The 14606-nt window shown below is 37.5% G+C and overlaps 1 protein-coding gene and 1 long non-coding RNA gene across 2 annotated transcripts; both read left to right on the top strand.

Moving 5' to 3' along the window:
- The first annotated feature begins 2530 nt into the window (after positions 1-2530).
- Positions 2531-3472, top strand: LOC140978899 (secreted RxLR effector protein 161-like). Its single transcript, XM_073444138.1, has 2 exons — positions 2531-2968; positions 3386-3472. The coding sequence occupies exons 1-2, from the start codon at positions 2531-2533 to the stop codon at positions 3470-3472; spliced, it is 525 nt and encodes a 174-aa protein (XP_073300239.1).
- Positions 3473-8622: 5150 nt separating this feature from the next.
- Positions 8623-11065, top strand: LOC140978795 (uncharacterized). The gene is made up of 2 exons (XR_012175623.1): positions 8623-8774; positions 10844-11065. It is a non-coding gene; the product is annotated as an uncharacterized lncRNA (long non-coding RNA).
- The last annotated feature ends 3541 nt before the right edge of the window (positions 11066-14606 follow it).

The following is a 14606-nucleotide window of genomic DNA, read 5'->3' as shown; positions in this document are numbered from 1 at the left end:
CTTTAGGACACATCATGAAAAATCCTTCAGGATAATTCAAGTATGGATCCCTAAAGGACTGATAAACTCAGGACCCAAATAGAAAAGGGTACCAATTTCTATTTTCAATAATGTCAGGTGTCAAAGAAAAGGAACCTGGAAGAATCCATCTGGTTCTTGGATAGTGGATGCTCTAGACACATGACTGGAAACAAAGATCTCTTATCAGAAGTAGTTAACTGCAAATGTCCAATAATCACCTTCGGCGACAATTCTAAAGGTAAAGATGTGGGTAAGGGTAACATTATCCACGACAAAATTATCATTAGAGATGTACTTCTAGTAGAAAATCTTTGTTATAACCTGATAAGTATAAGCAAACTATGTGACAGTGGTTACATCGTAGAATTTCAAAAACTCTTATGCACTGTGAGAATCAAAGCTGGTAATATCATGATAACTGGACATAGAAAGCAAAATACATACAAAGTCAAATGGAATGATGATTGTCTCAGCGTACCTACTTGTTTTGTTGCTTTAAATGGAAATAAAAATTGGCTTTGGCATAAGCGTCTTAATCATCTCAATTTTAAATCCATTGCTACTATCAGTAAACTTAATCTTGTATCTAGATTGCCTAACGTTGATTTTGCCAAAGATAAAGTTTGCAATGCATGTCAATTAGGAAAACAGTTTCGTTCAACATTCAAAAATAAAGGAAGAAACTCATCAACTAGATTCCTGGAATCCTTCATATGGACTTGTTCGGACCAATACCGGTAATAAGCTTAGGGGGAAGGAAATATACTCTTGTCGTAACTGATGACTTCTCCAGATTTACATGGGTGATAATCTTGAGCTCCAAAGATCAAACCGCTGATCAACTAATCAAGCTGCTCAAAAGGCTTCAGAATGAGAAAAGCAAAGCAATTGACAGAATCAGGAGTGACAGAGGAACTGAATTTCTAAACCAATTCCTATCATCCTATCTTGAAGATCATGGCATAAAACATGAACTGTCAGCAGCAAGATCTCCACAACAGAATGGAGTAGCTGAAAGGAGAAACCGCACTTTGAAAGAGGCAGCTAGAACCATGCTAGCTGAATCTGGTATTTCACAAAGGTTATGGGCTGAAGCTATAAACACAACCTGTTACACTCAAAACCGGTCCATGATTAATAAAAATCATGAGAAGACTCCATATGAAATATGGACCGGTAAACATCCTGATGTTGGGTACTTTCGCATATTCGGTTGTAAGTGTTTCATTCATATTAATGGTAAAACACATCTTACTGTCTTTGATGTAAAAGCTGATAATGGTATATTTTTAGGCTATTCAGCAGTAAGCAAAGCATATAGAGCTTACAACCAAAGAACTCTCACTGTCGAAGAATCCATACATATTGTCTTTGATGAATCATCTATATGTCATGACAATAACATTAGCAGCATACATGATTTCATAAATAATTTTGATGCTACTAACTTTGAAGCAAGCAGTGAGGATGAGGTAGATCTGAGAAAAACATGTGGAAGCATACCAAAAGAAAATCCAACCGCTCAAGAACAAACTCAACAAGTGAACGAACCAGAAGACAACCAGCAACCGCAAAATGTACAAAATGAAGAAGGAGCTTTGGATCAAGAAGAAGAAATCATTCAACCAACCGAGCTAAATCCATATGGACCATGTCTTTAGTGGAAAAAAGATCATCCACTTGAGCTGGTCATCGGTAACCCTGCTGCTCCTCTTAGAACTAGAAATCAAATGATAAATGAATTTATGCATGGTGCATTCGTCTCTCATATAGAACCTAAGAAAATAGATGATGCACTACTTGACACAAATTGGATAGAAGCCATGCAAGAAGAACTGAATCAGTTTGAAAGAAGTAAAGTTTGACATCTAGTTCCTCGGCCCAATAACACTCATGTAATTGGAACTAGATGGGTTTTCAGAAACAAGATGGATGAAAATGGCTTGATTATAAGAAACAAGGCTAGGCTAGTAGCTCAGGGCTATAGACAAGAAGAAGGCATAGATTTTGACGAATCGTTTGCCCCTGTAGCCAAGCTAGAGGCCATTATAATATTTTTAGCATTTGCAGCATTTAAAGATTTCAAAGTATATCAAATGGATGTTAAATCTGCTTTCTTGAATGGATTGTTAAATGAGGAAGTTCATGTAAAACAACCACCTGGCTTTGTTAATCACACTTTCCCTGAGTATGTTTACAAACTTTGACAAAGCTCTATATGGACTAAAGCAGGCCCCGAGAGCATGATATGACACATTAACCAAGTTCTTGCTTGAGCATGGTTTTTCAATTGGAACGGTAGATAAAACATTGTTTACGTTCTCAAAAAATGATCATTCATTGTTTGTACAAGTATATGTGGACGATATTATTTTTGGATCAACTAACCCCAAGCTATGTAAGAGATTCTCTAAGATGATGCAGGAGCAATTTGATATGAGCATGATGAGCGAATTAAATATTTATCAATCAAGTCAAATATACTCGAGACATGCTAAAGAAATTCGGCATGGACAATTGCTCTCCAGCTTCCACCCCAATGAGCTCATCAATCAAGTTGGATAAAGGCGAATGGGGAATCTCTGTTGACACAAAAATATACAGAGGGTTAATTGGTTCTCTGCTATATCTGACTGCCAGCCGACCGGACATTATGTTTGCGGTTTGTTTATGTGCACAGTTTCAAGCTAAACCAATGCAATCTCACTTTATTGCAGCTAAACGTATTCTTAAATATCTTAAAGAAACTGCTAATGTAGGTCTTTGGTATCCCAAAGATTCAAGTCTTGGTCTTGTAGGTTACTCAAATGCAGATTATGCGGGGTGCAAATTCGATAGAAAGAGTACAAGCGGTTCGTGTCAATTTTTAGGCGAGCGGTTGATATCATGGCTTAGTAAGAAGCAAACGTCAATTGCTACATCAACCGCTGAAGCAGAATATCTTGCGGTTGGAAGTTGTTGTGCTCAGATGTTGTCGATACAACAACAATTAAAATATTACGGCATCCAAGCCACAGAATCACCTATTTTTTGCGACAATACCAGTGCAATAGCCATCACATATAATCCAGTCATGCACTCTCGGACCAAACATATTGACATTAGACACCATTTCATCCGAGAACACGTCATGAAGAAAGAAATACGGCTCAAATATGTTCATACAGATCAACAAACAGCCGATATCTTCAAAAATCATTGCCATAGGCTAAGTTCTCTCATTTCCGTAATATGCTTGGCTTAATTGATATATCTTGATATGATTAATTCTTGCGGTTTGTTTAGTTTGTATTGCAGGAAATAAACAAAAATGTAAAGATAGAGAAAGTAATTCAAAAATAGAAATATTTTATTGAACAAACAGTCGGCGTTGTACATCCCCAACTTCATCATCAACCGCCATCGACCAGCTGCACAACCAAACTGTCAGCCTACCAGTGGTGGTGCGTAAAAAGTTATCTGAGGAAGCAATCTTCCTCAGAGTCCTCTGCTCTTTTAAGAGCATGAGGAGGTAGACATCATCAGAGAAGACGTACGATGCATCAGCGACATAAAGAAGTCACTGATATTTCTTCAGAAGTGTCATCTCCTCAGCTATAACACCTACTCCTCCATCAATGGAGGACCGAAGCTCTTCGATCGTTGTCCAGACTGCCAGCGTCTTCTCAAAAATGCTATCTTTAAGAGCAGCCTTGCGGGAAGCTAACACCGATTCAATAAATTCTTTCACCAGATCTGGCTCACTTGAACTGCCTGCATTTGCCATCTTGATATATGTTGTTTGCAAAACTAACCCCTCTACTGATATTTATAGATGGAAGGGTCTCTCGCAAATTGACAGACACTAGAAGTCAAAGAGGCTTTCTATCTAAAGCCATCGACGGTTTATCATCCTGGATTAGTATTTAATCCACATGTTTAGGGGGAAAACGGTTCAGTCATTAATCAAATAGACGTCTCAACTGTTTCCTCCTAACTACATTACTGATACGGTTCATTTTACTTGGGCAGAATACCTCCACGTCATTGCGTAATTACTCAAACCTTTCAACTGCTTTTGACTGACGTGACAGCTGTTATTTTTGAAATTACAAAATTACTTATTTTACCGCCGCCCAAGATTTTCAAAATTTTCAAAAATTCTCTCCACTAACAGTCCTCCACGTGGACTGACTAGTGAGTGATTGAACTGCACATACATACTCTACATTTGCAACCGTGCTGAGCTTATTTTGTTTTTGCAACTCGATCGCACTCTCATCTAACTTGCAGGTGTTGAATTCAAACTCTCTCAGTAAATCAAGACAATGGCTGCCTCTATCAATCAGAACACTGTCGAGGTTAACTTCGCAACCATCTTTGCCATGCCCAACAAATCAATGCAAGCAATGTTTCGAGATATAGAACACTCTGGGCTTCGCTCATTTCTGGGCTGCGACTATAAATATTCCGACACACTGCTGAAGGAGATCTTCGAGTCAGCACACATGAAGAACGGCGAAATTATATGTGCCGTACAAAACAAAAAACTTCTGTGCACACAGAAGATGTTTGCTGAATTGTTCAGCCTACCCACTGAAGGAGTGACTGCTTTCTCCACACTGTCAAATGAAAATATTGATATCTGTCGCAGTACCTTCTCAGACACAGACTCTCCAATCTCTCATCCAACTTGTCAAAAGCGGGACTTAAAGATTGAATCCAGACTTCTGGCAGATATCGTTGAAAAAAGATTGCTCGCCAAAGCTGGAGCTTATGATAAAATCACCCTGGAAAAATTTATTGTTATGGCTACTATCTCCTCCAAATTATGAGTAAACTGGTCTGAAGTTTTTTTTAAGATATTGGTGGCCATGATTAACAAAGAAAATCAATCGCAAGGTTTTGCGGTTCAGATATGTCATATGCTGACTGATGCCGGGGTTCAACCGGTTGATATGATAGATGTTGTCAAAACTAAACTCTTCATCTGGGTGTCGGTTGAAAAGTTCATCAAAAAGAATCGGCCGACAGATGAAGTGTTGGTCTCAATCAAGACGGAAGCCGGGGAAGAGTTTGTGAAACAAAAGAAATCAGCAAAAATCGGTTCGACCGCCAAGGCAACTAAAAGGAAGCTGGTTCTAAAGACCAGCTCTGATGAAGAATCCACAAATAACGTTCCAGTTGCTCTGGTCTTTAAGAAAAAGATAACTGCACAACCAGCTAAGATCAAGCTGGTCAAGCATCTTTCGGCACCATTAGTTCATACCCCAATTCCAGCAATCGCAATCACTAAGCTGAAGGGAATTCAAATTGCAGAACCAGAAATTCAGTCATCTTATTCTGGAATTCCAATCATTCTATCCTCAGATAAGGGCAAACATGTCATGTTTGAAAATCCACCGCAAAACAATGCAGTTAATACAGCCATAGTACTCGCAAGCGAGCGTGTAAATGAGGCTGTCCAGAAAAAGATCAAGATGTTTGATAAATGGGTTCAATATCGGACGGCTGTAACTTTTGATTCGCTACTTAAATCCGGAAAAATAAAAGCAGTCGCCAAGCTTGAACGGTCCATTTTGGAATGGGCAGAAACGGCTGATATTCAAACCGCCCTTCGTCGACGAGACTTTCTGGAACTTCAAATGAAGGAAAGCACTCTCCGAATCATTATTCAGCTAAAAAGGCAAAATTTTGATCCTGTAAGTCCTACTGCCATGGATGATTCTGCAGTAATTTCTCAACTTGAGATGGACGCTTTGGGACTTGCTATGTGCGTCGCTCAAATGCGTCAGGATCTCAACCTTCCAGCCACTGCAGAACAGGGCAAGTTTGATTTTCTTATGGAAATTAATGAAGATCTGGATTCAGCACAGCTTCAAAACATCCCTACCAAAAAGGATTCTTCATCTCTTTCTCCTGGTACAAGCACTAAACCTTCTTCACCAGTATTTTCTGTGCCAGCTCAATCAGGTGATGAAGAAACTACTATGCCTCATTCTGAAGAAATCACGCCTGAAGCATTTCCAAATGCTGAAACACAGAGTCATCAGATTGCCACCGATATTCCATCCGAGTCTCCTACGATCTCTGCCATGGAAAAGTCTACTCAACTGCCTCCACTTGATCTTTCAGTAGATCAAACTGTCTCGGTTGATGAGGCAGAAAAGTTTTTATCTGATTTTGATAAAGCTGTGACTTTTCAAGATCAAACAGTCTCTCCACCGGTCTCTCCCACTAACAATGATCCAACAGCTCATTCAGAACAGCTGTTGTCCTCTACCAAGAAAGTACAGGAAACCGAGCCGATCATGTCTTCACTGCTTGCCCACTCTCATCCATCTAGTCTTTCAGCAACAAAACCTGAGGAACAAATTTTAACTGGCACCAAAACCTCTGACTCCACGGATGATATTGATAAAATCATTGCGAGCTTTACCGCTGAACTCCATGAGCCTGATTACTCAAAATATGCTGGTAAGCTCTCCTTCTCTCAATTGGTTACGTTCACAGACAAGTCTTTATCCGAAGAAGGACAACATGCAGAAGAAGTATCTCTAGAAGAGAGTCGTCAACAACAGATTTTGACTCAGTTGATCACCATGGATAAATCCATTTTGGCTTTCACTCAAAAACAATTTGATCTCAAGGAAGATTTTCGATCACTCAAGACTGCTCTCCGAAATGATCTTTCCACCATGGAATCAATTTTTTCTCTCAAGCAAGCAAAATATAATTATGCACATCTTGAACTATGCCTTGGTCTATCAGGGCAAATAGCCCGTCTTCAAACAAATTTTGAACAACGCCGCGATGCTCAAGGTGCTCAGCTTGCAGAAATCATGGAATTTATTGTTCATGGTGATGTCAAAAGGGGGGAAAGAGAGCGTCAAAAGGCAATACAAGAAGCAGAAATATCTGTTATGAAGAAATTACATAAATTAAAAGAAATGGGAGATGAGGCGAAAAGCAGTGGATCAAAGTAAAAGGTTCATAGAAACTTTTCTTGCATATTTTCAAAATACAGCTAGTTACTATGTTCATTGTAATTTCATTCACTTAATGAAATACAATATTTTTTCGATCATTTATATCTTCGTATAGCCATACAGCTAGGTTTTGTCATCACCAAAAAGGGGAAAATTGTTGAAAAATTATTATTCCCAAGAATTTTGGTGTATGGTAAAAACTAACAAGCTCGAAATCAGCTGCGGTTCGTTTATAAGATATGCATCAGTTCGACCGCTTCAAAGCTCAAAGGAGTTTCAACCGCTTAATTCAAGACCGATAGCAGATTCAACTTGAAACTTAATGTATCTCAGACCGGCCTAATACATTCAAAGTATTACACCGCCTTGAAGTCAATGCATACTTTCATCAGTTCCAAGATTGATCTACATTCAATTATTTTTTCCAGAAAGAAGAAGACCGAGCATAGACTTAAAGCTCTGTTGCCCAAAACAGTTTCCTTGAAAGGAAATCCTCAAGAAAAGCAACTCCGAACGGTGTTGTGCAAAAGGAACATTAAATGCGTTTATCAAAGATCATTTAATGCTCAACATATCGACAGAAACACGTCTGTACAAAGTATCAGGTTAACGTTGTTATGTCCTTTCCAACGTTAAGAAAATCGTGTATATTAATGGGAGAGTATGCTGGCAGAAACTCTCTCGATTCTCAGCTGCAATGCTACAACTCGCTTGCACATTCAAAAAGATCTTAGAACGCTCTTAAAAGTTCATATACTCCATCGCTCAATCAGTACGCACAGAAAGAGAAATTTATCTGATCATCTAAGGATCATTTACGTGCTACTGAATCAAAACTATTTATTCATATCATTTACCCTTTGGTTATTTGATTCAACTTTGATATCTGGTGAAATAAGTGTTCTTAAATATCCAGAAATGTAAATTGAACACTAAGAGTTCCAAAATAGGCAGTGCGATAAGTCCTGATTGGAGCGGGCTGTTGCAAGAAGTTTGTAAAGCCAAAGTCTTTTAGTGGAATCTTTTCTAAGGAGGAAGAAGGGGTGACGTAGGAGTATTCATTCTCCGAACATCTATAACAAACCTGTGTCACTTTACTTTCCCCAATCATTTATATGTCTTGTAACGCCCCAAATTCGACGACTGTCCTCACTGTACCAAGACGAGTCTTTCCAGCGTGCTTATGTCCTCATTCACACGCACCCTAAGAAACTTCCCTAGAGGTCACCAATCCCAGAATTTCCCCAAGTCAAGCACGCTTAACTTTAGAGTTCTTATGTGATGAGCTACCGAAAAGAAGATGCACCTTCGTGGTATGAGTAGTACATATCAGATCTTTTTAAACCCTCTTCAACTGTACAGTCCATTACATTGAACAATCTCGGAATCTCTCTCCTTCCGGTGTAAGATCGGTTCATTAATGTTCCCTCCGCCTAGAAGCCTGCCAGGAGCCGCTCATTGTCCGTGCAATCTCATGACACCGACGATCACCCCCTAAATTTAATGGACCTATTTTTATGTTTATTGAGCTTAAACTCTTTTTTCTTTTAAATTTAAAATAAAGTCCCATTAACCTAATTGTTAAATATTTAAATAATTCTTAATTGACCCTACACCCATTATTACTTTCCCCAACAGCCTACACCCCATTCACAATTCATTATCTTCGGTTTCAGCACCTCCATGGCATCCATCCATCGGCCAAGCTCATTTCTCCTTCAAGAAAAATTCCCCAGCTTGATTCCCGACGCTCGTTCTTCGGTTTTCTTGCGAATTAATTACCAGGCACACATTGTATCATTATTTCTGCATCATTCACGTTGTTATATGCTGTCATGTGTGTATTATTTATTCTTGGCTAGTTATTTTCATGACAAATTCTCATGGCTTCAGTTTTCATGATTTAAGCTTGCATCTTCTTGGCATCTCACGTTTTTTTAATGTTTGCAAGGGGACTGCCGATCTGTGGTTTTGTGGCCGATCTTGCTGTGTTTAAGGTGAAATGGTGAAGGAAGTCTATGGAACACTCAGCTATGGGTGAAGGCCGATGGCTTCATGCGTGTGGCTAGGGTCTTGCGTGATTTGTGTGTATGGTTGGGGAGAGATCGGTTGAGCATGGACTGAACCATTCCGTGGCTCGATCCCAGCCAAGGAGCCAACCCTTGTGGATCTGTGACGGGGCTGGGTGAAGGCTGGAAGTTGCTGGTCTTGACCCTTAGGTGGTTCGACGAGGTTAGTGCACGGTTGGACGCGGGCGGTTCGAAGGTGGAGTGGTTTGAGTTGTGGGCACGTCCGTGAGTTTGGGGGTTTAGGGCATGGTTGGGTCGGTCCAAGGGGAGGTCCGTGAGCTGGTCTTGCTCCTAGGATGGTTTAGTTCAAGCTGGTCCATCCCGTAGTCGAGCTAGGAAGGAAATAATCGAGCCTTGTTGGGTTAATGTTGGATGCAAGTGTGCTGGAAATTTCCAGCAACATTTGAGTTTGTTTCCATGGGTCATAAGTGGTCTGGAACGGAGGATTTAGCGGCTGGTCAAGTGGGTTTAAGTCACGATTTAAGTTTGGGAAATTTTGGTTAAGTTTCGAGTCGGTTCGGGTTAAAACCGGGACCTCGGTCCAATATTTAAAAATAATTCGGTTAAGTTATGAAATGGGCTCGAGTTTATGTCTAGGGATGCTTTTAAATATGTTTTTGGACATTTTTAAGAGTTTGGTAAGTTTCGGATCAAAATAATGAGTTTTTGATTTATCTGGGATTTAGTCGCAGCACGAAACGTTAATCAAAGAATTAATTGAAACGCCTAGATTTCAGCTTAATAAAATTATGGAAAATTATAATTAAACTCAAATAATTATTAGAAGTCTAAATTTTTAATTTGGGAATTTTATGCTAAGGTTTTGTTTAATTTGGGATTAAAACGCATTAATATGTTATATTTAAAGATTAATTTAAAAGTCATCGATTTAAGCCAAATAAAAATATGAGAAAATTCATGTAGGGTTAAATAATTATTTGGGGACATGTTAGAGTCAATGGAATTAAGAAAATATCAAAAACGTGAAATTTTACGTCTAGAGATGAAAAGATAATTTTCGGGTTTCCAAGGGCAAAATGGTCATTTTGCACCCTGGGTGAGATTTTGGACCTGGCAGCGCCCTGAGCACAAATTTATGATATTTTAAATATTTGTGCATCATGTTTACGATTTTTACTCTATTACGATAATTATGATGCATGCTTGGTTTAAAGGAAAAATTACGTAGATGCATGCTTTTATTAAGTGATGAATATGATGACACGTTTTGAAGAAAGTGATTTAGTTGTGACTAACACGATGACACGATGATATGATTGGAGATATCGTGAGGGAAAAGGCCCCAGAGAGAGCCCGTTTACGGGAGAAGGCCCCAGAGGGAGCCCGACGATCGTATTTCCATTGACATGATATGATGATATGATAGGCCCGGACTCAGTTGACGGGTGAGAGTGTCACTGATGTCCCCCGCCGTCCGGTACCGTGGTTACACGTAGATGGATCCATTGATAGAGCTGATACGATAGAGCTGATACAAAAGTCACAACTAATGAACTGAATTCAATTAAAAAGAAAATGTATACGTATATGATGACATGCTTTAATACGATATGATTTTACACGACACGTTTACGTATATGATGACATGAGATGACATGCTTTGACACGATATGATTTTACACAACACGTTTACGTTATGCTTTTAAGTTCATGAAAGATATGTTGAGTATGATATTTTTCATTGTTGTGTGCTATGTATATGTACTTGTTATTCCTGGTACAGGTGTGTTGAGTCTTTAAACTCACTAGGCTTGTGTGATGTAGGTGAGTTTGATGCTGAGGAGACTGGAGGTGCTGAACTCTGAGTAGGCAGACCTGGTGCGGTAACACAACCCAAGGACCACATGTTTTCCGCATTGCGATTTATGAGATTGAGAGGAGATGAATATTTTCATACGTTGATGATTTTAAGATTTTTATTAGTTTATGTTTTCGTATGATTATGGATGAGTTTGGTTATTTTTACTGTCAAATATTTAAGGTCAGTCTTAAATGTTATATTTTCTATAGGTAAATGCGAGTTTAAAAAAAAATATTTCCGCACTTTCAAAAATGAGCGAGACATTATAGTTGGTATCAGAACCGACCTCTCTTAGTATGGTGTGGGTTCGGGGACGAACCAAGCCGAAGCTGGTGGGCATGTGAGGCCCGGGGCCGAAGAGGGCGGGGGGTGATCGCCGGTGCCATGAGGTTGCACGGAAATTGAGCGGCTCCTGGCAGGCTTCTAGGCGGAGGGAACATGAATGAACCGATCTTACACCGGAAAGAGAAGGATTTCGAGACTGTTCAATGTAATGGACTGTACAGTTAAAAAAGGTTTAAAAAGATTTGATATGTCAACTCATACCACGAAGGTGCATCTTCTTTTCGGGAGCTCATCACATAAGAACTCCAAAGTTAAGCGTGCTTGACTTGTGGCAATTCTAGGATGGGTGACCTCCTGGGAAGTTTCCTATGGTGCGTGTGAGTGAGGACATAAGCACGCTGGAAAAACTCGTCTTGGTACAGTGAGGACAGTCGTCGAATCTGGGGCGTTACAGTCTACCCCTCTTAAATTGAATTTCGTCCCCGAAATTCGCTTATCCTCGATAATAAAAAAATTTAGATTTTTAATTCTAGTATTCCAGTAATCCAAGCTTCCACCGCGCTACTCTAATAAAGCAATTGTTAAACTGTCCCTATGTCTTCTCAATCCTAATTATTTTGCGTACTGAAATCTTCATTTCCGAATCGCAACTTAAGACGACTCATGGTGAATTAGTTCTATTCCTCTATAACCTGAATTTGACTTATCTCACAATTCCTCATACTAGATATGGATGTCCAAACTTATCGCACCTTAATTTTCTTATACTATACCCGTAATGTTCCTCGACCTATTACGTCAGCATTTATGAAGTTCAACATAATAAATCTTAGCAACAAAGTTACTGATCAACTTCTATCATCGATAAAACACTTAAAAGTTAAACCTTATATCAACCCCATAATATTGTTAGCCTAAGACCCTTGAATCAAATCTTTACCTTATGGCATCAAACTTACGTAACTTAGCTATTTACAAGTACATCCCAAATATAAAATTGTTGCAAATCTTAAATTCAAGTAGTGTTAATCCATAAAACCCAAAATATACATTTTATACTTCTAAAGATCGTAGTAGCCTTCGATTCATTATTCCTTATATGAATTTCTCGAAAATTAATTCAACTAGTAACCACGAACCATCAGTATTTTCTTATAAAATCTACAAGTCCCAAAAGCATTCATAATATTCATGACTAATTTATGACCCAAAGAGTAGAACATCAGTACTTACTAACCAAATTTAAAATAGTCAAATCATTTCCAACCTTTCTTAATGCCCAATAGCAAAATTCTTATTCATGTCCAATTACACCTCAAAGCCAACATGCATGAAAATCATATAATTTCTCATTTCATGTCGTAACATGCATAAAAAATTTTTTTAAAGCATCTAATCTTAAAACATAATGCCCAGATTCGACGACTGTCCTCACTGTACCAAGACGAGTCTTTCCAGCGTGCTTATGTCCTCCCTCACACGCACCTTAGGAAACTTCCCAGGAGGTCACCTATCCCAGGATTGCCCCAAGTCAAGCACGCTTAACTTTGGAGTTCTTATGTGATGAGCTACCGAAAAAAAGATTCACCTTCACGGTATGAGTAGTACATATCAAATCTTTTTAAACCCTCTTCAACTGTACAGTCCATTACATTGAACAGTCTTGGAATCCCTCTCCTTCCGGTGTAAGATCGGTTCATTCATGTTCCCTCCGCCTAGAAGTCTGCCAGGAGCCGCTCATTGTCCGTGCAACCTCATGACACCGGCGATCACCCCCCGCCCTCTTCGGCCCCGGGCCTCACAAATTGTATTAACATCATTCTACTACGAAATCATCATATATATTGATTTGTTGTCTTATTTGTTCTTTTCAATCTATTAATTAATTTTTCGTTGTATATGATGAATTATATACATAAAAAACAATTTTTCCTCTTTTCTACATATTAATTAATTTCTCATTATATTTGATGAATTTATATACATACAAAACTATTTTTCACATTTCAAAACAACAAAATTGTTATTTAATATTACTCACTTACTAAGTTAATTAAGTTATGCTTATTAATTCATTGTGCATTATTATTATGATTGCAACTTAATGGAGCATAGGTGAGGGCATAGAGTTGTCACCCACAACAATTAATATTTGTGTTTAATTTATTATTATTAATTAAAATTACTTTGTGTTTGGTGAAATTAATTGATTAGTGTGCATATATTTTATTTAGAGAAATGATTTCTTAAATGTAAATAACATCCATATCGGATTTGTTAGGTGCAATAATTATCTATGCTATGTAGAACAATTGAAACATGACATTTGAGTTGCTTTACGATTTAAAAGATTTTAGTTAATGTTGCACAATTATCATCGGTTACAACTTTTTGGTAAAATGACAAGTGCATGATCATACAATTGGTATATATCAGAGCCAAAATCATGAGATCAATTCTCATAGATTGCAAGGAATGTAATATTAGGAGTGAGATTGTTGGAGTGCAATAATTGTCCTTGATGGATACATCGATCGAAGCATGACGATTGGGCTACTATACCGTTTAAAATATTAGAGTTACACAGTTATCATCAGCTATAGTTTTGGTAAAGCGACAAAATGTATGGTCTTGCAATTGGTATCATAGCTAATGTCACGAGTTCGATTAATATTGATTGTAAAGAGTGCAATTGTTGTGGTACAATAATTGTTTCTGCTGGGTAGAGCAATCGAAATGTGACGCTTGAGCTATTATACGATTTTAAAGATTTGAGCTAATGTTTAAACATTGTTACCACAAGTTATAACTTTTAGTAAAACGACAAACGTTCTATCTTACAAGATTTATTTCTATCATGATTCAACTAATATTACATTAATTTAAGTAAATAATAAACTTTAGATTTGAAATTTTCCTTAAATTCATTAAGTCAAACAATTGATAGATATTATCCGAGAAAATTTTCATTGACAAAATGTTTCAGTAAACAAAATAAATTATTTAATTTAATTTTTATTTTTTTCAAACCCTAAATCATAAATTCTAAATTATAATTGAAAATATGTAAATATCTCGTCATTTTTCTCTACCAATTCTTAATTATTTTTGTAATATTTGAGATTATTCACTAATAAAATATCTATCTGCATCCTTTACCTAGTGAGAGTTTTTTTATTAATATATTATCTGCTCTTGAATTTTCATGTATTTCTCCTAATTTTTATATCAAATAATTATATCAATAATTTTAAAATTATGATATACATCTATTTTAATCACTCTATTTTGTTCAAATTTTTTCTATTCATTATACTTCAAAATTCAGACGTACATTCTTTCTCGTTAAAAAATAATTCATACACTTAATTATTATTATTATTATTATTATTATTATTATTATTATTNAATTAGCTATAATGATATGATTACTGAATTTAA

This window comes from Primulina huaijiensis, chromosome 6 (genome assembly GCF_012295235.1).
Source record: "Primulina huaijiensis isolate GDHJ02 chromosome 6, ASM1229523v2, whole genome shotgun sequence".
Taxonomy (NCBI): domain Eukaryota; kingdom Viridiplantae; phylum Streptophyta; class Magnoliopsida; order Lamiales; family Gesneriaceae; genus Primulina; species Primulina huaijiensis.
This window is presented reverse-complemented; position numbering and strand designations above follow the sequence as displayed.